A 13544-nucleotide genomic window follows, 5' to 3' on the forward strand; every position below is an offset into this window, starting at 1 on the left:
TAATCGGATATTAAATACAACATTTCGAATGAAAAAATAAAAATATAACTTTATAATAATAATAAAAAACACAAAACTTACACAAGTCAATTAACAAATAAACGATAATATATTACTAGTCCTTCAGTTTTAGCCCATTAACCAAAGGAAAACTTGTCCCTTATCATTCAAAGTAGTTGAGACCAACATGTACGTATCACAAGTATACGTCAACCACACTCTTCGCATATAAAACCAACACACAGTCTCGATCCGAACCCTAAACCATTATAACTTATCTCGTCTCTCTTTCCAACTTTCTTGCTCTAGAGAAAGACAACAATGGCGAATAAAAGACTTTTAGCTCTTTTTCTTTCTCTCTTCCTTTCAGTATTAGTTCATCAAACCCATGCCAACAAACAGCTCCATTCTCTTGTTCGACTCAACAAAGCCAAGCTCTCAAAAAACCCTTCTGTAAACACAAGCCATTTCGAACACCCAAAACATTTACATAAAGAAAGAGTAGTTCTTCCTCAACAAGGTTTAAAAGCGAAGGATAAGATCGAGAAACTGCCTGGCCAACCTTACGTGAAATTTGATCAGTATGGTGGTTATGTCACCGTGAACGAATCTGCTGGCCGAGCGTTTTATTATTATTTTGTTGAAGCTGAAAAATCTAAGGAGACTTTGCCACTTCTTCTTTGGCTTAATGGAGGTAATTATTTATGTATCTTGAATTTGAATTTTGTATAGGTATAAAGTAGTCGATAATTTGTTAGTATTATATAGTATAAGTTATATGGACTTTTATGTTTTCGGATACGATTTGAAAAGTGGTTTTACAAAAAGAAATGATATAGAAAAACCACCCAAAAGTGTTGAAACTTTTCAAGAATCCTTGAAAGTTTAAAATTATGGTACCATGTCATGTGATATCATTTTCCCTATCCACCGGAGGTGCCAAGGTTGGACAAAGTGTAGGCTAGAGTGTATTTGACTCTCTCTCTCTCTCTCTCTCTCTCTCTCTCTCTCTCTCTCTCTCTCTCTCTCTCTCTCTCTCTCTCTCTCTCTCTCTCTCTCTCTCTCTCTCTCTCTCTCTCTCTCTCTCTCTCTCTCTCTCTCAATATATATATATATATGATGCAAAAAAATTTAATAACTGCCACCTAATAGGAAACTTGACTTATACAAAAAAAAAAAAAAAAAAAAAAAAAAAAAAAAAAAAAAAAAAAGGAAAAGTGAAAGACAATCAATCGAATATAATTATAAATTTACCGGTTGATATAATTTAAGATAAGATTTAAGTGGATACACTTAAAGGGCTTTTACGTAATTTTTGTTGATTTTTGAAAGGGAGATAGTTTAAAAGTGACATGTATCCATAATTTGTTTAGAATTTATTATAATTATAATTCATATTTCTAAAAGTAATGTTTAGAGGTTCAGGTTTTGCGTTGTGTCCGGTTTAGACGTCAAAATTTTATTTATAGCATTATGATTAATACTTTCAATTATTACCTTTGTGATGTCGTTATTAATGAGACATTTGTTAATTAAATATTTTTTTTATAAATCATAAAACTTTGATTTTTGTGAAAGAGAAAGTTGCTTTAAATTATGTTTTATTAACTTACTTATTTGTATATGATATACAATTAAATAACCTAAAGAGAAAAGACATAATGATGTGAAGAAGGTTGAGGAGTTGACGGAGTGTTTGTCTTTTCAAGGACGAACCAACATCATACACCTACTTCCGTGTACTAATTTGCAAACATCGCCTCAATCAGTGCCTTCATTTTATAAAAAATATAATAAAACTTGCATATTTTAGATATTTGAACATTAATATTGAATTGTAATTTGTCAGGTTGTAACGTACTCTCAAGATAACACAGTGTCAAGTATGTCGTAATCCACGGAAAATTGAAACACAAATTTGCGAATATATTTTTTGACACAATAGAAAGAAATGACACATTTTTATATATATTTTGGGTGTTATTACATGTACCGATCATTATCATTAGCATATAAAAAATCAAATACACACTCACTCATACGGTCATGCCCTCAAACATGTACTGGTACCTCAAATCTTCAACGATAATATATATATATATATATATATATATATATATATATATATATATATATATATATATATATATATATATATATATATATATATAATAGATGTTGCCGATACATGAAAAATAGTTGAAAAAAAATCAATAAATCGAAAATTTTTACACTGCGGTCAGAAAAGTTAGAGGTTACCGGTACCACACCGGAAACCCCTAACAACCGTCCCTATATATATATATATATATATATATATATATATATATATATATATATATATATATATATATATATATATATATATATATATATAGTGTTAAGTTCATGTTTTTTTATATTTATTATCTGATACAATACACCAATAGTAATTTATTAAATTAAATAATTATTTAATTAAATAAACATAGATATTAAATTATTTTTATAATTTAATGTATATTAAATGATATCCAAAATAATAATTCTTTTTTTATAAAAACTAATTAAATTCATGATATATGAGTTCTGTCTTTTGTTCATTTTTTTTTTTTATATTTATTATGTGGTACAATACATCAATAGTAATTTAGTAAATTAAATAATTATTTAATTAAATAAAGATAGATATCAAATTATTTTTAGAATTGAATGTATATTAAATGATATCCATAATAATAGTTCTCTTTTTTATAAAACTAATTAAATTCGTAATGTATGAGTTCGTCCTTTGTTTATAGATCTACGCACTTAAAATATAACAAATTTTGTATGGAATATGAAGAACGATAGTGTATTTTTGTAGAATATACTTTTATTCTGTTATAATATATTCTCATTTTTCTACAATAAAAATGTCATTCTACTATAATACACTCTAGTTTTTAATGTTTTAGACAAATATTTTTTATTTTTTATTTATTTATTTTTTTTTGCGTGAGTGTATCAATAAACAAAATACGAACTCATACATGAAAAACTTGATGCGAATTTATTCTGAAAAAAATATTATTTATGATATTAATTACAAATTTAACAAGTTTTCATAAAAATAATTTATATATATATATATATATATATATATATATATATATATATATATATATATATATATATATTTGTAGGTGTATTCTATCCCAGACACATACACAAAATAGATGTGATAAACGTTTTATATATATATATATATATATATATATATATATATATATATATATATATATATATATATATATATATATATATATATATATATATATATATTTTGAAAGAGTTATTTGAAAAACAAAAAACCTTAAAAATCATAAAATTACATAAAAAAATACTTAGAGATTACAAAACCTTTTAAAAAAAAAGATTTTTATAAAAAAATCGTAGGTTTTTGAATAAATTCGCTGAAAAAAATAAAAAACCAATTTTTTAAAAAAATAATAAAAAATTCAAAAAAAAATCAGTGAATCTGTTGAAAAACCTGCGATTTTTTCATAAAAACTTAAATTTTTTTTTTGTGATCTCTAACTATTTTTTATATATTTTTATGGTTTTTTAAGGGTTTTTGTTTTTTATAGAACCTAAACATATATATATATATATATATATATATATATATATATATATATATATATATATATATATATATATATATATATATATATATATATATATTCTACAAATAACATCTAACCTAAATTATTGTTGTTATCTTCATTCTTTGAGGTTATAGATTTAAGTCTTCGGAAACATAATTAGATTTATGAGTAGTCTAATATTTGTTTAGAATTGTGGTGCTTATTCCAAATTAAATAATAATATATTTTATTTTAATTTAAATTTAAGTTTCCAATATATTTAACTTATTATTTTTCTAAAAAACTTTTTTAGATGTTTATAAAACTATAAAATGTTAAGGAAATTAATTTTGTTTGAAAAGATTAAAAATATAACAAAAAAATATATTTAAAAACGATTAAAATTATAATATATATATATATATATATATATATATATATATATATATATATATATATATATATATGTAGTGTAATTTTGTAAAAATAGACTACTAATTTAAAAGAGAATTTTTAGGAATGGAGATATCTTACAACTACGTATATAAAACGAATATAAATGTATTTACAGGAAAGTTAATTTCTTAGAAATAACAAATTTTATAAAAAGATTTCATATAAAACAAAGTTGTAAAAAACTAATTTTAAAAATCCTAACTTTTAAAAAATATATAATAAATGTTTAGAAAAAAAAATTGAGAATTTTTTTTAAAGAAATTTGAATTAAATAAAGTGTAAAATGAGCCAAAAATATAAAATGAAAAAAATAAAAGACTAAAATGGATATAAAATTTTAAAAGATGTGCCAAAAACTTAAATCCTAAAAAGGAAAACTATATGACCAAATTCACAATGAATTTTAAATACCTAATGAAAAAATCTTCTCTAATAAATAAAAGTGTTTTTGTCATTTGTTACATTTTCATTTAATTTGTCAAATGTTATTTTATAGTTATTTTGAATTAATTTTTTTCAAATGTCATTTTATGAGTTTTTCTATTTTATTAAATTTCATATAATATTTTAATATAATAATTACAATAAATGTAGTAGTAAATGGATTTTATTAATGAACTTACATTTTTATTTCAAACTTTTCAAAATTAAAGTTTATTATTTTCTTTTATTTATTTAAATTATTTGTGTAAATTTAAAAAATAAAAAATATTTCTATTCTAATAATTTATTATTTTTCTTATTTTATTATAAATTTAAAGTTTTCAAATATTTTAACTTTTATATTTATTTTTTTTAAAATTAATCAATGTAATAAATGGGTACCACAACTGATGTAATTAAAAAAAAACGAGAGACAATAAAATAAAAATAAGAGATCAAACGCCCTTTAAAGTTTAAAAAGATTTATAAAATAAATAAATAAACAAATAAGTATTGCAGAAGATATATAAATCGGATTACTATTTATGAAGTTAGTTTTCAGTATTGATGAAATATTAAAATACTAGTGACAAAAAAATATTACAGAGAACTAAAATAATATGTATAAAATTATTTTAAGGAAAAACGTAAACTTATTGAAAAAAAAAGGTTGGGTATAAGAAAAAGCTATTGACATTTTTACCCACGCATGTGGGGCAAAAAAACAAAAATATAAATATAAATAAAATGAAGGGAAGAGATTGATCTAGTAGACGGTTCTGATTAAAAAAAAATTTACCATTCACGAAATTGTTTTTTTAATATTAATACAATATAATTTATTATAATATTATTTTAAATTTCCATCATATTTAATTTATTATTATTTTTTTTATCAATTTATCGTACTTATAATATATAATTAAAAGAAATAAATCATACTTATATACAAATTATTTTATGGTATAATTCAATTTTAATTCAAGTTTATTTTCAAAAATAATATTATTTTCAGTTAAATGTAATCCCGGTGAGACTTGAGGGGCCGGGCTATGCAATCGTACATACCTGTGTCACTAAAAGGGCCCGAAATATTTTCTCATGTACACGGAAAATTTCGATGGAAATTTAAAAATAAATAAATAAATAAATAAAAAAAATAAAAAAAATAAAAAAAAATCAGCAATCACTCGTCATTCCATTAATATCCTTGAAATCATGTGGCTTTCCCACTTTATTCACAATGAAGGTCGTCGATTATTTAGAAATAAACATTTTTTTATTTCAATCATTAATATAATTACCGTCAATATATTAGGTGTCGAATTTTTATCGAAGTATTAATCAATTTTGTTATATATTATTAAAAAAAAAAAAAAAAGCCTTTAGAAATCCACAAACCGACCCTAGATGTAGTTTCAAATGGTTTAAAAAATTTATATATAAGAAACAATATGTTTGATTCATTTATTCTACAACTTCGAATCAATTAAATATACCTGTAAGTTGTTTTAATTCATTATAATTATATCGATTAGTATACTACATAGTTCCTTCCCTTCATTTGCCTTTAAATTCATAATACCGAACATATGAAATGAGATATACTAATCAATTTCATTATTTTCTCATTTCATTACATAACTACCTTCATCTATCATCAAATGTTTTATAAGGTTAATTGGTATAGTGTCACAATATCACATCACTAGTCACATTCTTACCAAAACTTACCATTTGATAGGTGTTTGTAGCCACACCTGATATATTATTTTTTTTAATATACAAAATAAATAATTTAAACATAACATTTTTAAAAAATAAAATAAAATGAAAATACAACACACACAAAAAAAACATAGAAATTCAAATTACAAACCTTGAAATTAAAAAAAAAATGTAAAAAAAGAACATAAAGAAAATTAAATAGCATTCTACTATTCTTCTTATAAATCTTTCTATCTAATTAAATGATGACATGTGTTATTTTAATATAATAAAATATTATTGAATTTTATTAAATATTACATATATCACTATTTAATTGGAGAGAATGATTTATCGGAAAAAAAAATAAAAAATATATTTAATTTTTAACTAATAAATTATAAAGAAAGAGTAAGGGTTATTAGTTTCTTTTATCTCTCAAGCATGTGTGGAAGGTTCTATGTCATTTCATGTTTGTTTAGACACTAGTGGCAGCAGTTGCGTACAATTATGAAAGGACACGACAATTAATAAACCAAGAGATGAATAACTATTAAACAATTAATAATCCAAGAGATGACTAATAATTTATCAAAAGGAATCTTGAGTTTATTTATTATGCTTTTGCTTGTGTTTGCGTCCACATTGATGGCAATAATACAAGCAAACTGTCGTAAATAAATGAAGCCACACATCACTTGTCGCTAATAGTTCCAAAAGTTATAATAGTTTGAAGAAAATAATACCACATAATAAACAGATCATCATGCTGTGGAATCATTTCTATGGACATGGTGGAATGACAGTGTCACATGTGCATATGATCATTACCCCCTAGTGACTCTTTCACATGACATGCACATGCAAATAAATACATCATATTTTAAGCTTGTACATGAGCCTGAACCGGGTTGGACCGGATATGAAATTATTTTTATTCCTTTTGGCTAGTTGTTGCTTGTTTTATGAAAAAACATCTCTTGTTTAAAATAAAAAAGTACATGTTTTTAGAGTTATTTTCAAGATGATGAATTGATGATATGAAGGGCATCTATTTTTTTATGTAGAATCGAGAGATTCAAGGGAGTCACAATCTCATATCTCATATTGTTTTATATATATCTTTTTTGTGATATAGAAAATGCAATTTGTTTTTGTCTCATTAACTTTTAATATTTTTTTTATCTAATATTATTATTGAAATTTTGCATAAATGTTTATATTCGCTAAATGTTCGATTACATGACATGTATCAGGGCCGGGTTGTTCGTCGCTCGCCTATGGAGCAATGCAAGAGCTCGGACCATTTCGAGTCAATAGCGATGGCAAAACTCTTTACAGAAACAAATTTTCTTGGAATCATGGTAACAATTTATAACATCGATAAATTTTGCAAACGATTTAAATTGCTTAGATAATTATATCAAAATTTATGTAATTTTCAGCTGCAAACGTTTTGTTTTTGGAGTCACCTGCGGGAGTAGGGTATTCATATTCTAACACATCATCAGATTACAAGAAAGGTGGTGATAAATCAACCGCAGCAGATAACTATGTGTTCTTGTTGAATTGGCTAGAGAGATTTCCCGAGTATAAAGGAAGGGAGTTCTATCTATCGGGAGAGAGCTATGCAGGACATTATGTGCCTCAACTCGCCCACACAATAATTTACCACAATTTGATCGCAAACAAAACCCTTATCAATCTTAAAGGGATCCTCGTAAGTGTTCTTCGAACCTTGTAATTTTAGATTTATTATTATCGAAAGCTTTTTATCAAGTCCGATCAAAGGTGGTCCATTATAAACGTTAGCTTAAATGTGTGGGTTCAAATGAGAGGATCAATAGAGGTTTATTACTTTTGTCTATATAGACCATCTTTAATGCATTGAACTTGTATGAGTTTAATGGATTGACACATTGACACATGTACATTTCACTCACTATATATTTTTCCCATTAAACTCTACACTCCATTAAACTCTATACAATTTAATAGATTGTCACATCATTTATCATTTTCTTTTTTATTTATTGTTACTTTTTTTAAAAATTAATTAGCATGAAATTAAAAATTAAAAACTACAATTAAAACTAACATTAATTAAAAATTTAAAATAATATATATATATATATATATATATATATATATATATATATATATATGTGTGTGTGTGTGTGTGTGTGAGGATTAAACTCCCCATCCCATTGAATCCTAGTTATTTTTCCACAATGGGGATGTTGAGTTTAATGAGATTAAACTCCCCATTAAACTCTCCATTGAACTTCCATCGGAGATGACCTTAGTTTGATAGAGATTTTAATTTGTGTTAGTGGCATTCATAATATATAATCAAATTTGAGATTTTTTTTTCTTATAATACATTCAACTTTATATAAGTTCAATAAAACATGTTCTATAAAAATTAATTATTTTTAAAATTTTATATTATAAAAGTTTATCTTATTAACTAGTTTAATAGTCATTGAAATTTATATCCATTTGAATGGCATCGTGTCATCCGAATATGATTGATTTACTTTATTTCATGTCAATTAAGGTTATCTTCAGCGCATCACAAGTAGCTTATTTTTCGAGTTTTTTTTTTTATGTTGTCATGTTTGTTAATTCGAAAAATAGTTTATAAGCTAGTTTTTCAAAAAGCTAATTAAACTAACTTTTTAGAAGTTTTTTAAAAAATTTCAGATATACCTCATAATTAATTAAAGAAGTATATTCATTTAAAATGTGATTTTATATCATTTTATATATTTCAGTTAGTTTTTCAGCTAGTTTTACCTAACAGTTTTTTTTTTGTCAGTTAGTTTTTTAGTTATTAACTAGTTTTTTATTTAATAATTAGTTTTTCAACTATCAACTAATTTTTCAATTAAAAGCTAACATTTCAACTTGTACGTCAAAAATAGCATAAATAGTCTACTGCATTCAACCATTTTGGTCATTAAACTATAAATTATAGATGCTATAAACATTATAAGTGTCATACTAAACCTTTATTACAAGGATTTTAGTATTTTGTAAAATAATTTGTTAAATCTATTTGTGAAAAGTTAAGTAAGATAGAAAATTTAGATATGGTTTTGAAATATTGTTAATCATCTTATTTAATAAATGAAGGTTTTTTTTGCCACTTGTCACACACTAATTCATTTTACCACATGTCATTTAGTAGTTATTTTGAATTAATTTTTATTCTATGTGTAATTTTGTGGTTTTCCTATTTTATTAACTTTCCTATGGTATTTAAATTTAATAATAATGTATATCAATTTCATTAATTGACTTTCTTTATAATTTTAAAATTTTAAAATAAAATCTCATTAATTTGCTTTGATTATTTTATCTAAATGATTTGTTTAAATTTAAAAGAAAAACAAAAACACTTTAATTTTAGCAATTCAATATTTTTCTTATTTTTGTTATAAATTTAAAATTTTCAAATGTTTATACATTGGCGGAGCGAGTAGGGGGGCTAGTGAGTGTTTTGCCCTCCCTAACTTCATTGGTATTATTGTATTATCAGTTAAAGCACCCTCTCTATATTTTTACGATGTATGTCTTAACCCCCGCTAATTTAAAATTCTAGCTCCGCCCCTGTATACATTGTTTTAAATACACTCATTTAATACATGAGCTCACACCTACTTTAGTATTCATATAAATTGAAACTCTTGGCCTAGTCCTAAATATTGATTTTGAAATACGTCTTGTACATGTAATCCGTTTGAAATTAATTAAGTAGCATTCTCAAATTTCAACTATATTAATACAACAGAACGATTAAGGAAACAAAAAGTGAAATTAAATTATTATAAATAAAAGGACCAGTCACTCAAAAGAAAACCCGATATATATACCATATTGATTCTAGGTAACACCTTGTCCAATCAAAGATCATTCATCCATACAAATGCAAACTTTTAATGTCACAGCAATTCTTTCCCACCAACTATGTTCTACTTTTTATTATTATTATTATTATTATTATTATTATTATTATTATTATTATTATTATTGTAAATGCAACTATGGTCTACTAGTTTCCAATTTCCAAACTACATTTTAGGGTAGGGTCATGGTGCATGTTATGTGGTCATATGTTCTTATGGTTTCCTAGAAAGCTCATTAATTATAAAATCACAAAAGAACATGGTCCATGGTGAGAGCTACTTGCCAATTGCCAATTGCCATCATCCCTTTATACACAATTCAACATTATTTTGTTTGTCACATTTGGCACTTGCTTAAGAGAATAAAATTATGTGACATTGCAAAAGTTGTCATTGAAGTAAATGACTTATGTTTCTAGCACTAATTTGAATTTTTCAAAATGAATCTATATTTACAGATTGGAAACGCAGTGATCAATGATGAGACAGATACAATAGGGATGTATGATTACTTCGGATCACATGCCATAATTTCCGATGAGACTGCTTCCATAATCCGAAATGATTGTAACTTTTCACCAAATGCAATCACACAACCAGATACATGCATTGACGCTACAAATGATGCTGATTATAACATTGAAGCTCTTGACATCTACAACATCTATGCTCCTTTATGCTTTGATGGAAACCTTACTAGAAAACCAAAGAAGACATCGGTATGGGCTTTACTCTTTTATAAGTTTGTAAATAAATAAATTATTGGATCCATAGAAAGTTATTGCAACAGTTGATTTGTCGCTAATTGTTTGTACGCAATTTTTTGGTGCATATAGTGGCAAAATATTGATCCTTGTAGCGACTACTACACTTATGCTTACATGAATCGTCAAGATGTTCAAAAGGCTATCCATGCGAATGTAACAAAACTCAATCATGATTGGGAACCATGCAGGTACATTTATGTTATGTTTGGCGTATTAGCTGATAGCTCAAAAGCTAACTGATAAAAAATAACGTTTGATAAAACTAACTGAAATATATAAAATTATATAAAGTGATATTTAAGAGTATTTTTTTAATAATTAATTAAGAGGTATATTTGAAATTTTTTAAAAAAACTCTTAAAAAGTTAGTCTATGTAGCTTTTCAAAAAGCTAGATTATGAGTTAGCTTATAAACTACTTTTTGTCTTCCAAACACGACATCATAAAAAAAACTCGATAAATAAGCTACTTGTAGCTTATTTGTTTTTTTGAACTTTTTCAATAAGTGGTGTCTAGATAAATAAATTTTAAAAGTATATATTTTGAAAAGATGACCGAATCTTAGGAAACTAAAATAATTGATGGAAAATTAATAAAAATGTTTGGACTTTAATGAGAGAACGAGTCTTTCTCTAATTTTCTGTATTAAGTTGTCACTTTTTCTACATAGAATTAACACTTATACGCATTAATTTAGTAAGTTTAAAAGAAACAACATGAAGCATACATACAACTCATTTGTGGATCACGTAAAGTAAAGAAGTGTCGTGAAATATAATTTCTATCTAACTGTATAAAGTTGTGATGTCGAAATCATGCAGTGAAATCCTTAAAGGTTGGGCAGATAGCGCCACAACAGTTATTCCACTCCTTAGGGAATTCATGAAGTTTAAGCTCCGCGTTTGGGTATTCAGGTAATTCTATAAACCGAAATACAATAAAAATTATTCAAGATTTAACACGTATAGATTTAAAATTTATATCCAATACTTTCAACCATTTATCTAGTTTTTGTAAAGTTGTCCATATTCTTCGTGTTCTTGAATCTTGATGACAAAATTAAAACAACTAGCGACACATTTGTTTGGTCACACATTTGCCATTTTTCTAGTTTGGTCTATGTGTAACAAATGCATATGAAACCTTCTTTTACTTTTATTACAGCGGAGATACCGATGCGAGGGTACCAATTACCTCAACCAAGTACTCCATTAATTCCATGAAGCTTTCTATAAAAACCAAATGGCATCCATGGTTTCATCAAGGAGAGGTAAAATTATCATTTAAACATACCCTAGGATATGATTCAAAAAGAGTCATAAGTTAGAGTCTAAATTATAAGAGTTTCGATTCCAATGTGAATTGCACTACTTGTTGCTAACCTTTTGGTTATGTATATGTTTTAAATATCACATGATGCTTTCAGATGACAATGTTGTCAACTTTTGAGTTACTACTAGATTAATAACCCTTTTATCAAAAAATAATAATTGAACGTTTTTTTAGATGCTATAAGCCCTTAGTAACCACTAAATTGATGGATTAAAAATGGAATTAACTTATGTTATATTATTAATGACAGGCTGCTGGATTTGTACAAGTTTACAAAGGAGATCTAACATTAGCGACGGTTCTAGGGGCAGGTCACCAGGTGCCAAGCTACCAACCAAAGAGGGCACTTGCACTCATCAAGCACTTTTTGTCAGGAAAGCCACTAAGGGATTCTTCAAAACGTTGATATGATTCAATACGTCTTGATAAATTATTCTTTCACAAAATCTGCAGATGTTTTCTATTGATTAATTGTAATTAGGCCAATTTAATTGTTGATTATTGGTGATATAAGTCGTTTTTCATTGATTTTCTAGCCACCACAAACAAATAATATGTTTAGAAGTTTGGAATATGATGAATTGTCTCGTAATACGATTGAGGATTAAATTAATTTGTGAATTAATCGATAGATATAAATCCGAATCTCAAGATGTGTTTTTAGGATGAAAATATATCATAATGTATATATTCCGGTGTTGTTTATATTTGAAATGTTGTTGTCCCGATTCATTGTTCCCTACAACTTTTGTTTGGGACGTGGGCTACATTATCAAGAAATCTTGTGTGTCCGTATTAGGCTATTAGGCATCTTCAAGAAAGAGACTCTGAGCCAATAAATTTGGAAAAGTCACAGCCACAATTGGGGGGGGGGGGGGGGGGGGGGGGGGGGGATTATGTATACACTAATCCGAACCAAGGCCGATCGATGCATACCGTAGGCCCGATCCAAAACAAAAGAGAGGTTCTTCGACATGACTTGAACTAAATTGAAAAAGTTTGTTAATTTTTTAACTCGGGCTCAAAAATAAATGCTGAATTAAAATTCAAAATGACATTTTTATTCAAATAAATAAGTTGTTACCAATTAAAAATCAACAAATTAAAATATAAAACTAAAGAATGGCAAACACATGTATCAAAAAACATAAAAATGATATATAATGATAAGGGAAAAAAGGATCGAGGATTATGATAAAATGGCGGAAGGAAGAATCTTGGCTACAAGTTGAGGATAGTTTACTTTGCTAACAATGTGTTTCTAATAAGGAGGTCATGTGTTCAATTCTAGACATTGATTAACTCGTTGTGATGATAGCACAAGATTTTTCCATAGATTT

At 25.8% G+C, this 13544-nt stretch overlaps 1 protein-coding gene across 1 annotated transcript; it reads left to right on the forward strand.

The window, feature by feature from the left end:
• The first annotated feature begins 243 nt into the window (after positions 1-243).
• Positions 244-12878, forward strand: SCPL40 (serine carboxypeptidase-like 40). The gene is made up of 8 exons (XM_078992195.1): positions 244-694; positions 7451-7558; positions 7640-7914; positions 10564-10824; positions 10942-11060; positions 11694-11786; positions 12037-12142; positions 12455-12878. Exons 1-8 carry the CDS (start codon positions 322-324, stop codon positions 12608-12610), a joined length of 1491 nt encoding a protein of 496 aa, XP_078848321.1. The 5' UTR covers positions 244-321; the 3' UTR covers positions 12611-12878.
• The last annotated feature ends 666 nt before the right edge of the window (positions 12879-13544 follow it).

This window comes from Lactuca saligna, chromosome 1, assembly GCF_052625555.1.
Source record: "Lactuca saligna cultivar CGN05327 chromosome 1, ASM5262555v1, whole genome shotgun sequence".
NCBI lineage: Eukaryota > Viridiplantae > Streptophyta > Magnoliopsida > Asterales > Asteraceae > Lactuca > Lactuca saligna.

Excerpts from the sequence above, each read along its gene's own strand:
- SCPL40 (XM_078992195.1), top strand. The coding sequence starts at position 322 with ATGGCGAATAAAAGACTTTTAGCTCTTTTTCTTTCTCTCTTCCTTTCA. Across the intron at positions 11,061-11,693 it reads CATGATTGGGAACCATGCAG|TGAAATCCTTAAAGGTTGGG; the intron begins GTACATTTATGT and ends GAAATCATGCAG. Across the intron at positions 12,143-12,454 it reads CATGGTTTCATCAAGGAGAG|GCTGCTGGATTTGTACAAGT; the intron begins GTAAAATTATCA and ends TATTAATGACAG.